The 21,760-nt window shown below is 53.8% G+C and overlaps 1 protein-coding gene across 1 annotated transcript in view; it reads right to left on the bottom strand.

The window, feature by feature from the left end:
* Positions 1-676: 676 nt before the first annotated feature.
* Positions 677-21,760, bottom strand: part of RNASET2 (ribonuclease T2) — a 38,999-nt gene continuing 17,915 nt past the window's right edge. Inside the window, exons 4-8 of the mRNA XM_048505267.1 lie at positions 17,559-17,614; positions 7,444-7,557; positions 4,164-4,209; positions 3,883-3,957; positions 677-1,268 (exon numbers count right to left, since the gene is read on the bottom strand). Of these exons, the coding sequence (XP_048361224.1) occupies positions 1,080-1,268; positions 3,883-3,957; positions 4,164-4,209; positions 7,444-7,557; positions 17,559-17,614 (480 nt within the window). The 3' untranslated portion in view covers positions 677-1,079. The remainder of the gene's footprint in view (positions 1,269-3,882; positions 3,958-4,163; positions 4,210-7,443; positions 7,558-17,558; positions 17,615-21,760) is intronic.

The raw sequence follows: 21,760 nt of genomic DNA, 5'->3' as shown, positions 1-21,760 counted from the left end.
AAAATAGATACCAATAAAATTACATTAATTGAGGCATCAGTAGGTTAAATGTTTTTGAATATTTATTTCAAAGAAACAGTAAACTAGTTCTGTAAGCCCTGATTCTCCCTTTAAATCAACTCAAAAGGGGGAGGGGGTTATTTAAAGGGAGAATCTGGGGAAAATTTGAGGGTGCCTGTCAGGGGAGGAATGTTTATGTTAGCAGTACCAACATTTCAGAGTATCTTCAGAAGATCCTCCTGATGATACCAGCCAGGTTTGGTGAAGTTTGGTTCAGGGGGTCCAAAGTTATGGAACCTCAAAAGGGTAGCCCCATCTACTATTAGCTTCCATTGGAAACAATGGGGTATGGGAGCACCCATTTGGGGATCCATAACTTTGGATCCCCTGAGCCAAACATCACCAAACCTGGCTGGTATCAGCAAGAGATTATCCTGATGATACCACTCAGGTTTAGTGAAGTTTGGTTCAAGGGCTCCAAAGTTATGGACCCTCAAAATGTAGCCCCATCTCCTATTAGCTCCCATTGGAAACAATGGGGGATGGGGCACCCCCTTTGGGGGCCCATAACTTTGGACCCACTGAACCAAACTTTACCAAACCTGGCTGGTATCATCAGGAGTGTCACCTGATGATACCGTGAAATTTTGGTGCCGCTAGCCTAAAAACTGCGCCCCCTGGCAGCCAACAAAGTAAAAACCCTAAAATATTTTTAAAAATACACCTCACTCGCGTATAAGTCGAGGGAGGCTTTTTCAGCACAAATATGTGCTGAAAAATTTGACTTATATGCAAGTATGTACGGTAATTGAAAAGGAAGTTTTAAAGTTCTTGTTTGAAGTAAATATACAATGGCACCTCAACAGCCCAAAATGTAGTCACACCACAAACATCAATCCTCTGCTACTTGCAGTACTAATATTGTAAATTACTAATATTTTAAATCATGCATACAGACCCAAATCAATCCACTTACACATTTCAAACAAACAATGCCTTTGTAGAATAGAAGGATTAATCCTGACACCACTTTAAAATGCCAACAGTATGTGGGAAGATGCTTCTAATTCCTTGTTGTTTCACTTGTAAGGCTGAACATGTGAAGGGTAATTTATCAAGGTATCATTGCAGATAGACAGATCTTCCGTTCTAGAGAGCATATTTTCATGTGCAGAATAGGAATCAACGTTTGACTCAGTACAGTTTCTCAAGGTAAAATCCTTAGTGAAGCAGAATTTGATCTGGCCAATCGTCTGTACTTCTTCATCCTGAAGAGAAAAAAGAAAAAAAAATGAAGCAAAGCTGGCTCTTCAATTTCAAGAGTCCACTATGAGGGGAATATCAGGGCAATTTTCAAGATGATGCATACCAGTTAATTAGCTGTGAGGATTCAAATACACTGCACCAAGCTTGTAAGTTTATGCACTTAAATGCCCACAATTGATTAAATGATACCCCTCTTCTATTGCTTCTACTTAGACAGAAACAAATTGTTGATCGCACGGAGGATGAAATCAAATTAATCTTCATGTAGTAAATCATTTTTCCAGACTCTTTAAAGTAGAGGACTATCATCTTTGCTGTCATCTCAATGAGGACTATCATCTTGTTAGGTGTAAAAGAAATGGTGTAATAAAATGAATTCATAACCACTGTAAGGCTATAATTGACAAATTACTTCCTCTAAGATGATGCTACTAAACTTCTTAGATTTTTCTGTGACAGGAATAATTTGGTAGGGCCGGGATATTAACATTTGCTACAGTGCCTATTTTAGCATGTTTCATGAAGTTGAATCACAGCTGTTAATGTAGCGGTATCCCATGAACTTTGCACTAATGAAGAAAGTAGACTCCAGGACCTGATTTAATATGTAAATCTGACTCAAAGCCCTAAGATGGCAGGGTCACTTTCAACTTGGTAGCAACCTCCTCAATTATGATAATCTCTGATCAACTGCGAGAAACTCGTTAGCAAACTTATTATGAAAATAGGGAGGCTAAGTGTAGAGTCACAAAGACATCCTGTCTCTGACGACTGTTTAAAAAATAATGATTATTATCATCATCATCATCAAACCTTCATTGGAATAAGTTGGAATAAGTTACATAACATGCATAAGAAGCAGAATGTAAAAGACTGCATTAGATACAATGGTCTTGAAATAATATAAATCTTTTTGAAAGTTCATGAGACAATGTCTGAATTGAGACGTATGATTGTCCTTCATTTTATAACTGGGGCTAAAACCTTAGCTACATCTAAAATGACATCTGTGTTCCAATCAGACATCAGTAACTGGAAGAGTTTGACTTTTCTTAAGTTCTTCTTAGCAGCAGTAATATGTCTTATTAGTCTATTCCTTAGTTCATCATAAAGGTGACAGTCCATACAAATGTGCATCACTGAGTCAGAAATTCTGTCTTCGCAGGTACAATGTCTTTCTGAATAAGAGATTTATTGGAATCTACCAGACAAGACAGATGAGGGAAATGCACTAGTTCTAGCTTGCATGATAGCTTCATGAAGACAAGGTGTATCTAAAGATACTTGGAATTAGGTCTGTAACTCACAGAGATACCAAGGAACTACGGGGGAACAGATTTTGGTACAGCTGGAAACAATAGTTGTTCCTCATGTTGTTTTAGTTTTTGTTTAATTATCCTTGGGCAGTAAGTGCAATCTGAGACAGCCAAGGAATCAAGATCTATTCCTATGCATTCAATTTTGTGGCAGATCTTGGACCAGCTGCAAAGGTTGATATCTTCTGGCATGTATATTATTAGGCTGGGGTGGTGGCTTGAAAATGCATTTTCAACCGATATTTGATCTTAGTGATCCAAGCTCTTGTATCAGTTAGCCATTTTATCAACAAGCTTGTATCAACTAGCCATTGTCCAGTTTCCGCACAGACTGTCATATAGATAACACACTTAGGCAAGCCAACTAGTTGGCATAGAAACTGGGTTTGGATTCGCTCCACTTCATCAGAAAAGGCATGGATCCAGATTGAAATTGTGTAAAGTAGTTGTGGGATTATTTTAGAACTAAAATCATCACTGGAATCAGTTGGTTACTTTGATGAAAGTAGAAATTCAAGATAGCCAAATATGTGCATTTAACTAGGTTGATTGAGAGTGTTCTAGGGGTCATCCAAATAATGAATAGATATAAGTATTCAGCTAAGAAGAAATATACTTTTTCATCCCATAGGCATAATTCCCACTCCAGAATAGAGTCAAAAGAACCAAGGATATCTCAGTTGGTGCAGCTATTTATGCTGTTCATCTTTGATATTTGAATTTAATATTCAAAATGAGGCCCCGACAAAGGAATGAATGGTAAATAATTATTACAGATCAGATGATTGAAAAAACAAATAAGAACAGGAACACCCTTTTTCTTTCCAATCAATGATAACTCAATACGTTAATTATTATGAGGGTTTGAGCTCTTTCAAAGCATACATGAGAAGTTATTTCCCAGCTTGCTATTATAAAAAACAAACAAAAGCAAAAACATTTTTGTTCTTTCAAATCAGTGATACTCAGTTTATAACAGTTTTGAGCTCATTCAAAGCTTTCATGAGAGGTGATTTAATTTCCCAAGCCTATTATAGAAAACCAAGAATTAACAGATAGTATTATACAGAAAGAGAGAAAATATCATATAACTAGAAGAAAAATAAGACTTGGTTTTTATACTCTGCTTTTTTCTACCTTAAGGAGTTTCAAAGAAGCTTACAATCGCCTTTCTTTCCTCTCCCCACAAAATATTCAAAATATTACAATTATTTTTCTTCTTAAGTTCTAATGTTAAAATATCCTCCCCCAGAGCAGCAGAGACAAACTAGAGAATCAGTAATAATGAAAGACAGTATACCTGTTCTGGAGAAAGGCACTGGATTTTTGGTGTTACGTTATAAACACTTATAAGAGCTTCTTTGACGGCTCCCAGCTGAAGATTTAAAAATAACACTGTTGAAAGACTCAAAACATCACTTCAAAAATGAAATGGTTTCAGGATCAACAGAGAGTCATTATAAAGAAGAAATTATGGAAAGGGACAAGATGTACTCACAGGTCTCATTTTACTTTGCAGTTGTAACATCAACATATTATAGTTTTGCTACAATTATGGCATAACACAAGGCCTTTTCTTACCTGGTAGTAGGTGCTGCCTGGCTTTATTCCCAGTTTCAAGAGATAACTGCAGAGGAGAAAAATAATGATTGATTCACTTCTTTACACTAGCATTTAATATGTTACAGGCACTTGTGGTCATACCAATTAAAGCATATGTACAAGTTACCAAAACTGTGGGAAATCTCCCAGCTCATTACATCTTCCTGGCAGACATGAGAGATGAGGGATGAGATATGTGCTTAAACTATCCAGCAATTACAACTCATGCTCCAATTAAGTTCCATTTTTCTTCAGGACACTGCTGCACAACCATCAGGCTGAATGGTTAACAATGAGCAGCCTATGGATGCTCTTTGCAGTGTGGCAACCTGTTAATATCAAACCAGTTACTGAGGAGAAGCTCATCCATGTCTATCACACCCATTGTGCAGAGTCATAAAGGCCATACTGGGTGTGTAGGGCACACTCACATTTCTGGGGAAGTTGGAAGCTTGAATAGCACTCTCATAATGGAGTGTGCATCACACAATACTCAGAACCCACTACAGTAATTCTGTGATTAAAAAGAAGGCTTTTCAGGGAAGAGTCACCATGCAAGGGTTTTCTTGAAAGTAGAACATAGGCCTGAGCACCAATAACAACACTGGTAAATTTCAGGCTTGGATTTTTTTAACCCGAAAATTTTCAGTAAAGCTGAATAAAGCTGATAGCCAGCTCAGGACTTCAAGCAGGATCTGGCTGGCAGGAGAAGGGTCAGACAGCTAGCTCACTGCCACATGAAAAGAATCACGAGGGGAAAGGTCAGCCAGATCCTGCAAGCAGCAGGATCTGTCCCCTGCCAGTGGATGGGTCAGGGGAAGGGTCAGCAGGGGAAGGGTCAGCAAGCTAGCTCAGTGCTGCATGCCAGATCTATCCCCTACTGTTGATTGTCAAGCCCTGCAGGCCTTGAAAAGCATTTGGCAGGGGAAAAATCAGCCAGCTAGCTCAGCACCACATGGAGAATCTGCCCCGCACTGATGCTGTCCAAGCCCTGTAGGGCTTGAAAAGTGCCAGTGGCGGATAGATCCTGCAGGGTTTCAAAAACATCATCAGGGGAAGCATTGGTCATGGGAAGGGTCGGTCAGCTAGCTCATCGCCACATAGAGGACCTGGCAGACCTTCCCCCTCCACCCCAATGCTTTTCAAGGCCCGCAGAGCTTGGAAAATATTGGCAGGGAACAGGTTCTGCATGTATGGTTGAGCTAGCTGGCCGACCCTTCCTCTGTTGACCCTTCCCCCAGTGATGTTATTTAAGCTGCACTGAGATTGAAAAACACTGACAGAAATAGAGCCTGTTGCATGCAGAAGTCAGCAACCCCTTCCCATGCCTCAGGGCTTGAAAAGCACCAGTGGGAAATGTTATTTAGGTTTTCCAGTCCCAGGTGTATTTGGCATTTTGAATATACCTTGGTTTTTCATCAGTAAAAGACCCCCCCCCCCATAAAAAAAAAATCCGATATGGCTTTTTTCTGGGTTTTTTTGTGACTTGGGTTTACCAAATCACCAAGACAAGTAGAAAGTCAGAAGGTTCTTGGGCAGCCTATCTAGTATACCCCAAACACAGCACATTACAGCACATGTCCCTCCATAACTTTAAATGCTACATTTTCTTCTTCCTATGGGTTTATTCTTGAGTTGTTGACAACATTCAGATGCTTAAGGAACCAATTCTAATTAATCTTAAGGAACCAAATCTAATCAATCTGGTCTGGCTGCAGTGGCGTAACTAGGCAAACTGGAGCCCTGGGCAAAACCTGAGTTTGATGCCCCCCCACGAGCGTGCCCAATGCAACGCACACACCCCCAGTAGCTTCGCCCAGTGGCGTATCTAGGCAACCTGGAGTTTGGCGCCCCCCATGGGCAGCCACCCTCCCCCACTGTGACCAAGCAATGATTTTTTACACCAGGTTGTTTCAAAGTCATCATCCCATTATAGAACATCCCCCAACTCACACATCTGAGCACAGCAATAAGCCATGCCACACAGCAAAAATAATTTTTTGAAAACATTTTCAAAATGCTTTCAAAATGTTTTATTACTGCTATGAAAACATTTTATGGTGTTGTATCCAGTACCCCCAATTGGGGGAAACAGCATCACTTTCAATGTTTCAAAGGAGAATCTGGGCTCCCTAGTTTAAACAAGTGATGCTGGAATCCACCCCCAAACAGCATCACTTTCAATGGTGTTTAAACTAGGGAGCCCAGATTCTCCTTTTAAATCCACCTTAAAGGGAGAATCTGGGGCTCCCAGTTTAAACTTCCTTGGAAGTAATGCTATTTTGGGGTTGATTCTCCCCCACCCTGAAACAGCATCACTTGCAATGTTTAAACTGGGGACCTCAGATTCTCCCTTTAAATCCATGCCAAAGGAGCTGGATTTAAAAGGAAAATCTGGGGAAATTTGGGAGGTGCCTGCTGGCAGGGGTGCAATTGTTAAGCTAGCAGCACCAAACTTTCAGGGTATCTTTAGGAGACTCTCCTAATGATACCACCCAGGTTTGGTGAAGTTTGGTTCAGGGGGTCCAAAGTTATGGACCCTCAATGGTGTAGCCCCCATCTTCTGTTAGCTCCCATTGGAAACAATAGATGATGGGGCACCCCCTTTGGGAGTCCATAGCTTTGGACCCCCTGGACCAAACTTCACAAAATCTGGGTGGTATCAGTAAAAGATTCTCTTGATGATACATCCCAGGTTTGGTGAAGTTTGGTTCAGGGGGTCCAAAGTTATCAACCCTCAAAGGTGTAGCCTCATCTCCTGTTAGCTCCCATTGGAAACAATGGAGGATGGGGCACCCCCTTTGGGAGTCCATAACTTTGGACTCCCTGAACCAAACCTCACCAAACCTGGGTGATAGCATTAGGAGAGTCTCCCAAAACATCCCTGAAATTTTGGTGCTGCTAGCCTAAAAACTGCGCCCTCTGCAGGCCAAAAATGGAAAAACACTGAAAATACAAAAAATCCCACAAACAAACCTGCGCCCCCCACAGGGCTGCGCCCAGGGCAACTGCCCACTTTGCCCAATGGGAGGAACGCCTCTGTCTGGCTGGCACTGAACATTGAAGACTTGATACTGTAGATCTCCGTATAAACTTGTCTTCATTGTCAAAATAGCAATTCAAAAGAAATTAAAGGACAAGCATTTTATTCTCTCTGCTATGAACAAACTCAAGACAAGAATAAGGGAGGGAGCACAGTCAGAACTGAAAGATGAAGAAATTCTTAGCTGACAGTATTAAAAGAAATGCATTTAAACACCTGTTGAGGTCAAGTTTTTCATACAGTTCCAGTGCTTTACTAAAGTACTTCTTTTGGGAATTAAGAGATTCCAGCGTGGCTGCACAAGTACCATGTTTGTCCCACTCATGCTTCCTGCGGGAGAGAAACAAAGAGACCAGTTATGTGCAGCTACAAGAAAATTGTTAAACAAAAGTCTCATTCAAATTTCAGGACAAAAAACACCTGAAGCTACTTAAAAGTTAACACACACACAATGTTTCTGCCCTACAGAATTATTCTTCACTACAGAATATCCAGTAATTTAAAATGTTCAGGAACTGTGCCCATTTCCACAAGTGCATTTCCTAAAAAGGAAAGGGGAAAAAAAGGTTTTGAATAAACCATTTGAGATGGTAAACTGTGGAAAAGGAAATCCACAGTGAGAGGAGCAAGTTACAGAGGAAATGTAGCAATAGAACAAATTTTGGGGTACAGAGGAACCTCGGTTTTCATTGCCTTCAGTTTTCATTGGTTTCGGTTTTCATCGATTTTTTTCAGTGAAAAATTTGTCTCGGTTTTCATTGATTTGCCTCGGTTTTCATCGATTTGCAGTAAGGTGCAGGGGTTTGTGGAGAAAAATCACCCGGACAAAGCTGTTGCAGGCTGTGTCTGCAACTTATTTAATGACAATGTCTTGCCTCACTTCAGACAAATCTTAAAGAGGCATCGGAAAACAGACCTCTCTGGACAGCTTTCTGGTGCAACATTGGTCCACTGGCTCTGAAGCTGGTCCTCGTGTTATTGTTTGTTACTGTTTTCAGCATTAAACACTATGTTTATTCGCCCAAAAATGAGTTTTTGGTATGTTTTTTAGAGTGCCTAGAACAGATTAATTGGATTTACATTGATTCCTATGGAAAAGTTTGCCCCGGTTTTCATCGGTTTCAGTTTTCATCGATTCTTTTCAGACGGATTACCAACGAAAACCGAGGTTCCACTGTACTGTGTTAGGAAACAGAATACTGCTAGCGTGGTGCAGTGGTTGGAGTGTCAGACTACAATTTGGGAAGCCCATCTCAAATGCCCATTATGCCACTGAAACTTTCTGGGTGATCTTGGGTCAGTCACTCTCTTAGCCTAACCTATCTCACAGGAAGATTCTGAGTATAAAATAGAGGAGAAAAACATACCCCACCTTTATTCCCAACAGGACCCAAAATGGTTTACAAATTCAATAAATGAGCATCATAAACTGTCAAAACCAAGAAATATCTATCATGACACAATGACCCTTTTCAGACTATTATTGTTGATCTAATTCCGAACAAACCGATACAGCTGATTTCAGTCCATTAATGAGCCATCCTTAAAGCGTTCTGAAGCAATCTGGCCATTTCAAACGGTGCTGCACTTTTTCCACTGCCCTTTTTGTGGCACATTCTTTTTCGATATTTCTAAAGTTAGTATGGTAGTGCTTCAGCATCATAGCAATCCAATGCATCCAAATGTTTGTGACATAACACTGAATTGCTATAACACCAGCATTTTGGTGCTATAGCCCTAATCCTAGAACATTTTTTTAAAGTTAAAAAAGACTGCACTGTGAAAAAAGGTGGGGGGGAAGTGACCCTGTCAGAAGTGTACCAGTTTTAAAGAGCATACTGCAATGATTCAGAAGCTGAAGGAAGAACTGAAAACAAGAAAAAGACAATTTCCTTAAGAATGGCTGAGTTCAGGATGCCAATGAGACACAAGTGGCTTTGGAAAAGTTTTTTAAAAACCTGTTGACCGTCATAAGGCAAAATTGTTGTGTCTAAAATGACACAAACAAATCTGTTAGTAATCAGCAGCTCAAGTGGATCGTAAAGGCAGTTTCAAGGGGGCCAAAGACTGAGACTTTGGGAAAGTCTAAAATCCAATTACCTATAGCCAGAGGAGTATCTAGGCAAACTGGAGCCCAGGGACAAAACCTGAGTTTGGCGCCCCCCCAATATGGGTGACCACCCTCCACCACCACAACCAAACAATGATTTTTTGCACCAGCTCACAAAATACCTCCCACCCCCAGCAAAACATACATGGCTCTCTCCCCACCAACTCTTTCCTAATTTTGTCCTCACACCAACCCTATGAGGTAGGTTGTTAGCCTGAAAAACAGATCCAAGCCAGTGCAAGTGGGTATTAAGCATGTACATCTCTCACAAATCACCACCAGAAAAACATTTACCAAACAAATGTCAGCATCATCTCTCACAAGACACCTCCAGTGGAATCCACCCCCAATCAGCATCACTTTCAATGATGTTTAAACTAGAGAGCCCAGATTCTCCTTTTAAATCCACCTTAAAGGGAGAATCTGGGGTACCCAGTTAAAACAACATTGAAAGTGATGTTGTTTTGGGATGGATTCTCCCCCACCCTGAAACAGAATCACTTTCAATGTTTCAACTGGGGACATCAGATTCTCTCTTTAAGTACCGTATATACTCATGTATAAATCGAATTTTTCAGCACATTTTTAATGCTGAAAAAGCTCCCCTCGACTTATAAGCGGGTCATTAAACTTTTTTGTATGTTTTTACTTTGCCGGTCAGCAGGGGGCGCAGTTTTTATGCTAGAGGCACCAAACTTTCAGGGTACCCTCAGAAGACTCTCCTGATGATACCAGCCAAGTTTGGTAAAGTTTGGTTCAGGGGGTCCAAAGGAGGGGGTCCAAAGGAGGTGCCCACATTCCCCATTGTTTTCAATGGGAGCTATTAGTAGATGGGGCTACCCTTTTGAGGGTCCATAACTTTGGACCCTCTGAACCAAAATTCACCAAACCTGGCTGGTCTCATCAGGAGAGTCTCTTTATGATACCAGCCAGGTTTGGTGAAGTTTGGGTCAGGGAATCCAAAGTTATTCCCCCAAAGGGGATGCCCCATCCCCCATTGTTTACAATGGGAAAGCTAATAGTAGATTTCTTTTCATTTCTGATAATATCCCTCTTAAAATTCCTTAAGTTGGGTTACATTTGGACATACAGATGATGATGAGGAATCCAGTTTTGAAGCGATTTTAACTCTTGTAAAATTTTAGCTTGGTTGCTTGGTTGAGCTAAGGTTTTTGTACTTTTAAAGTTATTGTTGATACCATATTGTTCTTGTTGACCCTCTTTTCCACTTACAGAGCCAGTTTACTGTTTTTCTTTGAAATAAATATTCAAAAACATTTAACCTACTGATGCCTCAATTGATGCTGCATTTCCCACCCTCGACTTATAAGGGAAAATCAATAAGTTTTCCCAGTTTTTTATGATAAAATTAGGTGCCTCGACTTATATGCGGGTCGATTTATACACGAGTATATACAGTATATGCTGAGGGGGGGTGGATTTAAAAGGAGAAGCTGGGGAAATTTGGAGGGTGCCTGCTGTCAGGGGTGCAATTGTTAGGCTAGCAGCACCAAACTTTCAGGGTATCTTTAGGAGACTCTCCTGATGATACCACCCAAGTTTGGTGAAGTTTGGTTCTGGGGGTCCAAAGTTATGGACCCTCAATGGTGTAGCCCTCATCTCCTACTATCTCCAATTGGAAACAATGGGGGATGGGGGCACCCCTTTTGGGAGTCCATAACTTTGGACCCCCTAAACCAAACCACCCCAAACCTGGGTGGTATCATCAGGAGAGTGTCCAGAAAAATCCCTGAAATTTTGGTGCTGCTAGCCTGAATTTTTGTTTCCCCATGTTCCCATTGCAGATACACCACTGCCTATAGTTGATTAGATATAAAAATCTCCAGTCACCTTTGTTAATTATGTTTTTATCCTACCATTTCTCCAAGAAGCTTCAGGCAGCATACACAGTCCCCTCCCTACTGCTATCTTCTTGATAGCCCTATCTAGTAAACCAATATCTCACTCTTTGTTCTGAAGAGACTGGAGAGCCACTCAAAGTTCTCAAATTCAACCTCACAACCACCCACTGATCAAGCTTCACAGCAGAGCAGAGATCTACACTTGTATCCCTGCACAGTCATAGCCTGGCATCATGACCATTAACAGCACACTTGTACTGTTGTATACAGTCAGTACAGGATAATAATCTCATAGGCTATACAATAGAGCTATGCTTGTCTGGAATACTATTTAAGGCAGGAAAGAAAAAAGTAAGCATAAAATCAAGGGAATGTCTGCAGGCAGAGATTTACACTTCATCAAGTTAGTGGTGTTTAATCCCCCTCCAATATCCCACCTTGGGCTGCCAGGAGGCATTATAAAGCATTGTTTATTTAATGTCTCATCCATTAATTGTATTGACTCACTTTAGGTAATTGAGTAAGAGTGAGAACAGTGGACTATAAACAAACAAACAAACAAACAAATAAATAATAGTGCTTTTTCAATGTTTTGATTTTCATCTATTGCAGGCTCATGACAGCACTCCTGACAGATGGCCATCCAACCTCTCTTTAAAAACCTCTCAAGGAGACTCCACCACACTCCGAGCTAGTGCATTCCACTGTCGAACAGCCCTTACTGTCAGAAAGTTTTTTCTGATGTTTAGGTGGAATCTCTTTTCTTTTACCTTGAACCCCATTACTCCTGGTCCTAGACTCTGGAGCAGCAGAAAACAAGCTTGCTCCCTCACCAACGTGACATCCCTTCAATTATCTAAACATGGCTATCATGTCACCTCTTGACCTTCTCTTCACCAAACTAAACATAGCCAACTCCTTAAGTCTCTCCTCATAGGGAATGGATTTCAGACCTTTTACCATTTTGGTTGCCCTCCTCTGGACTCGTTCCAGCTTGTCAATATCAATATCTTGAATTGCAGTGCCCAGAACTGTACACAATATTCCTGGTGAGGTCTAACCAATGCAGAATAGAGAGGTACAATTACATCCCTTGATCTAGACCAGGGGTAGGGAACCTGCGGCTCTCCAGATGTTCAGGAACTACAATTCCCATCAGCCCCTACCAGCATGGCCAATTGGCCATGCTGACAGAGGCTGATGGGAATTGTAGTTCCTGAACCCCCCCCCCCCCCCACCCCCCCCCCCCCCCCCCCCTCCTCGCCCACCCCCCCCCCCCCCCCCCCCGCCCCCCCCCCGCCCCCCCCCCCCCCCCCCCCCCCCCGCACCCCCCCCCCCCCCCGCCCCCCTCCCGCCCCCCACCCCCCACTCCCGCCCCCCCCCACCACCCCCCCCCCCCACCCCCCCCCCCGTCCCCCCCCCCCCCCCCCCCCACCCCCCCCCCCCCCCACCCCCCCCCCCCCCCACCCCCCCCCCCCCACACCCCCCCCCCCCCCCACCCCCCCCCCCCCCCACCCCCCCCCCCCCCCACCCCCCCCCCCCCCCACCCCCCCCCCCCCCCACCCCCCCCCCCCCCCACCCCCCCCCCCCCCCACCCCCCCCCCCCCCCACCCCCCCCCCCCCCCACCCCCCCCCCCCCCCACCCCCCCCCCCCCCCACCCCCCCCCCCCCCCACCCCCCCCCCCCCCCACCCCCCCCCCCCCCCACCCCCCCCCCCCCCCACCCCCCCCCCCCCCCACCCCCCCCCCCCCCCACCCCCCCCCCCCCCCACCCCCCCCCCCCCCCACCCCCCCCCCCCCCCACCCCCCCCCCCCCCCACCCCCCCCCCCCCCCACCCCCCCCCCCCCCCACCCCCCCCCCCCCCCACCCCCCCCCCCCCCCACCCCCCCCCCCCCCCACCCCCCCCCCCCCCCACCCCCCCCCCCCCCCACCCCCCCCCCCCCCCACCCCCCCCCCCCCCCACCCCCCCCCCCCCCCACCCCCCCCCCCCCCCACCCCCCCCCCCCCCCACCCCCCCCCCCCCCCACCCCCCCCCCCCCCCACCCCCCCCCCCCCCCACCCCCCCCCCCCCCCACCCCCCCCCCCCCCCACCCCCCCCCCCCCCCACCCCCCCCCCCCCCCACCCCCCCCCCCCCCCACCCCCCCCCCCCCCCACCCCCCCCCCCCCCCACCCCCCCCCCCCCCCACCCCCCCCCCCCCCCACCCCCCCCCCCCCCCACCCCCCCCCCCCCCCACCCCCCCCCCCCCCCACCCCCCCCCCCCCCCACCCCCCCCCCCCCCCACCCCCCCCCCCCCCCACCCCCCCCCCCCCCCACCCCCCCCCCCCCCCACCCCCCCCCCCCCCCACCCCCCCCCCCCCCCACCCCCCCCCCCCCCCACCCCCCCCCCCCCCCACCCCCCCCCCCCCCCACCCCCCCCCCCCCCCACCCCCCCCCCCCCCCACCCCCCCCCCCCCCCACCCCCCCCCCCCCCCACCCCCCCCCCCCCCCACCCCCCCCCCCCCCCACCCCCCCCCCCCCCCACCCCCCCCCCCCCCCACCCCCCCCCCCCCCCACCCCCCCCCCCCCCCACCCCCCCCCCCCCCCACCCCCCCCCCCCCCCACCCCCCCCCCCCCCCACCCCCCCCCCCCCCCACCCCCCCCCCCCCCCACCCCCCCCCCCCCCCACCCCCCCCCCCCCCCACCCCCCCCCCCCCCCACCCCCCCCCCCCCCCACCCCCCCCCCCCCCCACCCCCCCCCCCCCCCACCCCCCCCCCCCCCCACCCCCCCCCCCCCCCACCCCCCCCCCCCCCCACCCCCCCCCCCCCCCACCCCCCCCCCCCCCCACCCCCCCCCCCCCCCACCCCCCCCCCCCCCCACCCCCCCCCCCCCCCACCCCCCCCCCCCCCCACCCCCCCCCCCCCCCACCCCCCCCCCCCCCCACCCCCCCCCCCCCCCACCCCCCCCCCCCCCCACCCCCCCCCCCCCCCACCCCCCCCCCCCCCCACCCCCCCCCCCCCCCACCCCCCCCCCCCCCCACCCCCCCCCCCCCCCACCCCCCCCCCCCCCCACCCCCCCCCCCCCCCACCCCCCCCCCCCCCCACCCCCCCCCCCCCCCACCCCCCCCCCCCCCCACCCCCCCCCCCCCCCACCCCCCCCCCCCCCCACCCCCCCCCCCCCCCACCCCCCCCCCCCCCCACCCCCCCCCCCCCCCACCCCCCCCCCCCCCCACCCCCCCCCCCCCCCACCCCCCCCCCCCCCCACCCCCCCCCCCCCCCACCCCCCCCCCCCCCCACCCCCCCCCCCCCCCACCCCCCCCCCCCCCCACCCCCCCCCCCCCCCACCCCCCCCCCCCCCCACCCCCCCCCCCCCCCACCCCCCCCCCCCCCCACCCCCCCCCCCCCCCACCCCCCCCCCCCCCCACCCCCCCCCCCCCCCACCCCCCCCCCCCCCCACCCCCCCCCCCCCCCACCCCCCCCCCCCCCCACCCCCCCCCCCCCCCACCCCCCCCCCCCCCCACCCCCCCCCCCCCCCACCCCCCCCCCCCCCCACCCCCCCCCCCCCCCACCCCCCCCCCCCCCCACCCCCCCCCCCCCCCACCCCCCCCCCCCCCCACCCCCCCCCCCCCCCACCCCCCCCCCCCCCCACCCCCCCCCCCCCCCACCCCCCCCCCCCCCCACCCCCCCCCCCCCCCACCCCCCCCCCCCCCCACCCCCCCCCCCCCCCACCCCCCCCCCCCCCCACCCCCCCCCCCCCCCACCCCCCCCCCCCCCCACCCCCCCCCCCCCCCACCCCCCCCCCCCCCCACCCCCCCCCCCCCCCACCCCCCCCCCCCCCCACCCCCCCCCCCCCCCACCCCCCCCCCCCCCCACCCCCCCCCCCCCCCACCCCCCCCCCCCCCCACCCCCCCCCCCCCCCACCCCCCCCCCCCCCCACCCCCCCCCCCCCCCACCCCCCCCCCCCCCCACCCCCCCCCCCCCCCACCCCCCCCCCCCCCCACCCCCCCCCCCCCCCACCCCCCCCCCCCCCCACCCCCCCCCCCCCCCACCCCCCCCCCCCCCCACCCCCCCCCCCCCCCACCCCCCCCCCCCCCCACCCCCCCCCCCCCCCACCCCCCCCCCCCCCCACCCCCCCCCCCCCCCACCCCCCCCCCCCCCCACCCCCCCCCCCCCCCACCCCCCCCCCCCCCCACCCCCCCCCCCCCCCACCCCCCCCCCCCCCCACCCCCCCCCCCCCCCACCCCCCCCCCCCCCCACCCCCCCCCCCCCCCACCCCCCCCCCCCCCCACCCCCCCCCCCCCCCACCCCCCCCCCCCCCCACCCCCCCCCCCCCCCACCCCCCCCCCCCCCCACCCCCCCCCCCCCCCACCCCCCCCCCCCCCCACCCCCCCCCCCCCCCACCCCCCCCCCCCCCCACCCCCCCCCCCCCCCACCCCCCCCCCCCCCCACCCCCCCCCCCCCCCACCCCCCCCCCCCCCCACCCCCCCCCCCCCCCACCCCCCCCCCCCCCCACCCCCCCCCCCCCCCACCCCCCCCCCCCCCCACCCCCCCCCCCCCCCACCCCCCCCCCCCCCCACCCCCCCCCCCCCCCACCCCCCCCCCCCCCCACCCCCCCCCCCCCCCACCCCCCCCCCCCCCCACCCCCCCCCCCCCCCACCCCCCCCCCCCCCCACCCCCCCCCCCCCCCACCCCCCCCCCCCCCCACCCCCCCCCCCCCCCACCCCCCCCCCCCCCCACCCCCCCCCCCCCCCACCCCCCCCCCCCCCCACCCCCCCCCCCCCCCACCCCCCCCCCCCCCCACCCCCCCCCCCCCCCACCCCCCCCCCCCCCCACCCCCCCCCCCCCCCACCCCCCCCCCCCCCCACCCCCCCCCCCCCCCACCCCCCCCCCCCCCCACCCCCCCCCCCCCCCACCCCCCCCCCCCCCCACCCCCCCCCCCCCCCACCCCCCCCCCCCCCCACCCCCCCCCCCCCCCACCCCCCCCCCCCCCCACCCCCCCCCCCCCCCACCCCCCCCCCCCCCCACCCCCCCCCCCCCCCACCCCCCCCCCCCCCCACCCCCCCCCCCCCCCACCCCCCCCCCCCCCCACCCCCCCCCCCCCCCACCCCCCCCCCCCCCCACCCCCCCCCCCCCCCACCCCCCCCCCCCCCCACCCCCCCCCCCCCCCACCCCCCCCCCCCCCCACCCCCCCCCCCCCCCACCCCCCCCCCCCCCCACCCCCCCCCCCCCCCACCCCCCCCCCCCCCCACCCCCCCCCCCCCCCACCCCCCCCCCCCCCCACCCCCCCCCCCCCCCACCCCCCCCCCCCCCCACCCCCCCCCCCCCCCACCCCCCCCCCCCCCCACCCCCCCCCCCCCCCACCCCCCCCCCCCCCCACCCCCCCCCCCCCCCACCCCCCCCCCCCCCCACCCCCCCCCCCCCCCACCCCCCCCCCCCCCCACCCCCCCCCCCCCCCACCCCCCCCCCCCCCCACCCCCCCCCCCCCCCACCCCCCCCCCCCCCCACCCCCCCCCCCCCCCACCCCCCCCCCCCCCCACCCCCCCCCCCCCCCACCCCCCCCCCCCCCCACCCCCCCCCCCCCCCACCCCCCCCCCCCCCCACCCCCCCCCCCCCCCACCCCCCCCCCCCCCCACCCCCCCCCCCCCCCACCCCCCCCCCCCCCCACCCCCCCCCCCCCCCACCCCCCCCCCCCCCCACCCCCCCCCCCCCCCACCCCCCCCCCCCCCCACCCCCCCCCCCCCCCACCCCCCCCCCCCCCCACCCCCCCCCCCCCCCACCCCCCCCCCCCCCCACCCCCCCCCCCCCCCACCCCCCCCCCCCCCCACCCCCCCCCCCCCCCACCCCCCCCCCCCCCCACCCCCCCCCCCCCCCACCCCCCCCCCCCCCCACCCCCCCCCCCCCCCACCCCCCCCCCCCCCCACCCCCCCCCCCCCCCACCCCCCCCCCCCCCCACCCCCCCCCCCCCCCACCCCCCCCCCCCCCCACCCCCCCCCCCCCCCACCCCCCCCCCCCCCCACCCCCCCCCCCCCCCACCCCCCCCCCCCCCCACCCCCCCCCCCCCCCACCCCCCCCCCCCCCCACCCCCCCCCCCCCCCACCCCCCCCCCCCCCCACCCCCCCCCCCCCCCACCCCCCCCCCCCCCCACCCCCCCCCCCCCCCACCCCCCCCCCCCCCCACCCCCCCCCCCCCCCACCCCCCCCCCCCCCCACCCCCCCCCCCCCCCACCCCCCCCCCCCCCCACCCCCCCCATCTGGAGAGCCGCAGGTTCCCTACCCCTGTTCTAGCATATCCTAACTTAGGATGGAAACTGGCCAAGCCACCCTACACAATTCCTTCAAATTCTGTGATTCTACAATATTCTTTTAATATTTAAAGCCTTACCAGAGGCCATGGATTGTCCAATACATGGGAGGACTGTCACAATCATTCTCACTCATCTAGAGAAAAAAAGGCCAACAGTATCACAAAAAGTCATAAGTAACACAAATGGTCAACATGCAAAGTCCCTTTCAGACTTTTTAGCCACAAGAATTTCAAGCAACCTCCATTTTTTAGTCTTCAATGGGGCAACCACAATTCAAGTAGGCAGGTAACTCGTGCTTTCCATTTAATACACTGAAATGACATTAAGATAACACCCCGAATGATAGAAACCCGGGAACGTCAGCAGCAATTTAATTTTTTTTCTTTGCAGAGTCTAAAGCTCTTGCTTTTCCCCTCACTGGTTCCTGTCATGCACCAAAAAGCCACCAAGAAGGCCTCCATCTAGTATCTTCAAAATAATACTGTAATTACATTTGCATTGCCTGTGGGTGTCCTACAAGGACAGATCAGATTCTAAAGGGTCACAAACCCAACTTCTAATCATAATGGCCCCTTAAGTGGAAAGGGCTTTGCATTAGAGGTAGCAAGACGTTTGTATATTGATTAACAACTTTGATCTAGGGGCCCTCTTAATAGGGGCATGAAGTGGCCTGGGAAAGTCAGAGTTGCTCATTAAAAAACCAGTAACAGACAAAAACTTCTGGTATTCTGTTGTTATTTATTTATAGTCTGCCTTTTCCACTGAGACTCAAGGCAAATTACACAATGTTAGTCAATGTAATCAATAAGATGTGGCATCTAATAACCAATGCAACTGAAGTAGTATTACAGAAATTTTAAACAAAACTAAAAGCAATATACATGATGTTACACATTGCAGAAAATTGTATTACAAAACTGCCACTGGATATTATTGTCTGTGGATGCAAAGTGGCCTCTTTCTCCCACAAAAACCTTTGCTTTGGAAATCTGAATGAAATTCAGACTATTTTGGGACAGAAGCCTCCTGGTATCATCCATTCTGAGTTTCTTAGGCCACAAACCAGCATTTTTTCTGGCATTTTTGCCCTGAGATGATCTGGAAGTTAAAGTGATTGCAAGTGATGCTGACTAATTGCTCTAGTAGTCCTTCCAAAAAGGGAATGCCAAATCCATCTTCTTCCCATGGTGTGAACAGCCCCTGAACCAAAAGGCTCATTTTTTATATTGGCCATATAAGGTCACAGTCTCAAAGACTGTGGGCCAAAGACTCAATGGCCCACTGGTATACCCTGCTCAGATCTCATTTTAGAAACATTATGTTGAAGTACTATGTGGCTCTATTAAGATTAGTGCCAGGAAAAAGAAACAAGGTAAACTGAAGAAAAAAAATCAAATACAAATGCAGAGTGCATCATGGGTAAACTAAGAAGGGCATTCCAAGCTCTACACTTGCTCACATCTCCCCATGGGGAGAACAGTTTTCCTCACCGAGTCACTGTTATGTTTTGTGAGTAGGCTTACATATACCGAAGTGGTTGCTAGTGCGACCCTGCCTTTTTTTTCTGTGAAGAACAGTTCTCCTGACAGCTGAACATTGGTGGCTTTTCAAATAACATTAAAAAAATGTGTAGCTTGATCCTCTCTTTAAAAACAGAGCCAAAAATAGTGAAAGATGTGATGGCCAAATGGGCACAAAACGTAAGGCACTCTATAAAACTTGAGGAGTGATCTAAATTGTGAAAGATTATAAATTTACTTTGAGTATGGATTTAAAGGAAAATTTCCAAAAATTATTCCACAGATGGTATATATCTCTAGTTGCTCTTTCTAAGATTTCTAAGGATTGTTCACCCATATGCTGGAAATGTAAAGGTAAACAAGGTACATTTTATCACATATGGTGGCAGTGTAAGATAGTGAACCAATACTGGAGAGCTGTATGCAAGAAGGTGCAAAAGATACTTAAGATTAGGGTGACCATCCGTCCCAATTTTGCGTAGAGTGTCCCGCGTCCCGCTGGGCTTATGCCATTGTCCCGATTACGGACAATGGCCCGCAGCAGCACACTGCCTTTTGCGGCGGCGCTCCCCAGTCAGGAAACAGGGAAGCGCCCCAGAAGACACTGCGGCAGCCGCAGTGCCTTCTGGGGCGCTTTCATCCGGATCGGGGAGCGCCCAAAACAAACTGCCTTTTGCTCCTGCTTGTTCGTCTTTGGCAAGGCTATTCTAGGCGGTTTCGTCAGCCATTTGTCAGCCTCTGTCACAGGCACGCACGCGCGCACGGCCGCTTCCCCGTCCCGGGCCGGAAAGGTGACCATCTGGTCACCTTACTTAAGATGAGATTTGAAATGAGACTAGAAGTCTATTTATTAGGAATAACAGAGGTACAAATGTTTCTGTATTTGATCACAACAGCAAGAATTGTTTGGGCCAGAAATTGAACATAAGAAAGAGCCTGCTGGATCAGACCAGAGTCCATCTAGTCCAGCACTCTGCTACTCACAGTGGCCCACCAGATACCTTTGGGAGCTCATATGTAGAATGTTAAAGCAATGGCTTGCTGCTGCTGCTGCTCCCGAGCACCTGGTCTGCTAAGGCATTTGCAATCTCAGATCAAGGAGGATCAAGATTGGTAGCCATAGATCAACTTCTCCTCCATAAATCTATCCAAGCCCCTTTTAAAGCTATCCAGGTTAGTGGCCATCACCACCTCCTGTGGCAGCATATTCCAAACACAAGTCCTGTGTTGCGTGAAGTAGTGTTTCCTTTTATTAGTCCTAATTCTTCCCCCCAGCATTTTCAATGGTTTTAGTATTGTGAGAAAGAGAGAAAAAATTATCTGTTAACATTTTCTAACCCATGCATAATTTAATAGACTTCAATCATATCCCCCCTCAGACGTCTTCTCCCCAAACTAAACAGTCCCAAACGCTGCAGCCTCTCCTCATAAGGAAGGTGCTCCAATCCTTCAATCATCCTTGTTGCCCTTCTCTGCACTTTTTCTATCTCTTCGATATCCTTTTTGAGATGTGGCGACCAGAACTGAACATAGTACTCCAAGGGCATGACAATCTTTCTTTCCTCCATTCCTCTGTTCTGCAGTTAACCATTTTCCAGGTTTATTTGCAAACTGAAATCTTTCTATCTCAAAAATTTTCACGATTATTTGTTCAGACCACTGCAGATCCAGTTGTTTTCTAAGCCTTGTTAACACTTGTTCTGTTTTTTAATTATTTAGATACTTTACCAACTCTTTTTCTCTCTTTAAGATCTCTTCTGTAATCGGTTTTACTTACATTTCTTTATTCTTCATATATTTTCCTTGCTGTAGGAAACTCCCCCCCTCCCATATATAGGCGTTATTAGCATTCCAGACAACATTTAGATCTTGTAATGAGTTGAACTTTTTCAAAAAATTCTTTAATACTTTCTTTACATTTATCTCTAATTTTCTCATTCTGCCGAAGCCAATTCTTTAGTCTCCAACTTGGCTGCTTCCTTCCAGTTTTTATTTCCCACTGAATGGGGATATGATCAGATATTAGCCTTGGCATTATCCTAATATCCTTGGGCCGTTTCCCAAGCTTGCGTTCCTTCGAGGGGCACTGCTTTAACGCCTCGGCAAGAATTCTGCCGGGGCGTGGGGGCGGAGGCCGCTCGCGACGCTAGATAAAAGTGCAGGCGCGGCGCCTCAGGGGAGGCTGGAGAAGGACAGGCAGCTCCAAGCGATGGGAGCCGCCTCTTCGCTCCTTCAGGGTCGAACTTCAGGCTCACCTTGTCCCCGTCGTCCGACGCCTTCTGAAGTCCTCGGCCATACGCTGCCCTCCCACCTCCAGGGGTCGGAGGACAGTGAGGGAGGCTTCAGAGGCCACAGCAGGCTGGACCGACGGGGACAAGGTCGAGATGCGGGAATCGGGGAGGGAAACATGCGTGTTCCCGGCGGTCGCAGGTTTGCCACCGGCTGGGCCGCAGGGAACACGCTGTTGCGGCAAAAACACCCCTTTAAAGGGTTGTTTTGTAGGGCGGCCTGACGCCGCCATGGGGGAGGGGGAGCGCAGTCAGGTCGGCGCTGCTGCGTTGCAGCAGCGCCGCCTGTGCGAATGGCTCCCTGGGGACGGCGTTTTTCCCGTCCCCAGGGCGCCATAAAAAGGCCGTGCGGAAAAGGCCTTGGTTTGTAAACATAGCCTCCCTGATGCCCATATCATATCTAATCTTAAAAGGCCATTATGTCTATTTGAGAAAAAGGTATATTCCTTAGCTGTTCCAACCCTTTCCCTC

The sequence above is a fragment of the Sphaerodactylus townsendi genome, linkage group LG01, assembly GCF_021028975.2.
Source record: "Sphaerodactylus townsendi isolate TG3544 linkage group LG01, MPM_Stown_v2.3, whole genome shotgun sequence".
Classification (NCBI taxonomy): Eukaryota; Metazoa; Chordata; class Lepidosauria; order Squamata; family Sphaerodactylidae; genus Sphaerodactylus; species Sphaerodactylus townsendi.
This window is presented reverse-complemented; position numbering and strand designations above follow the sequence as displayed.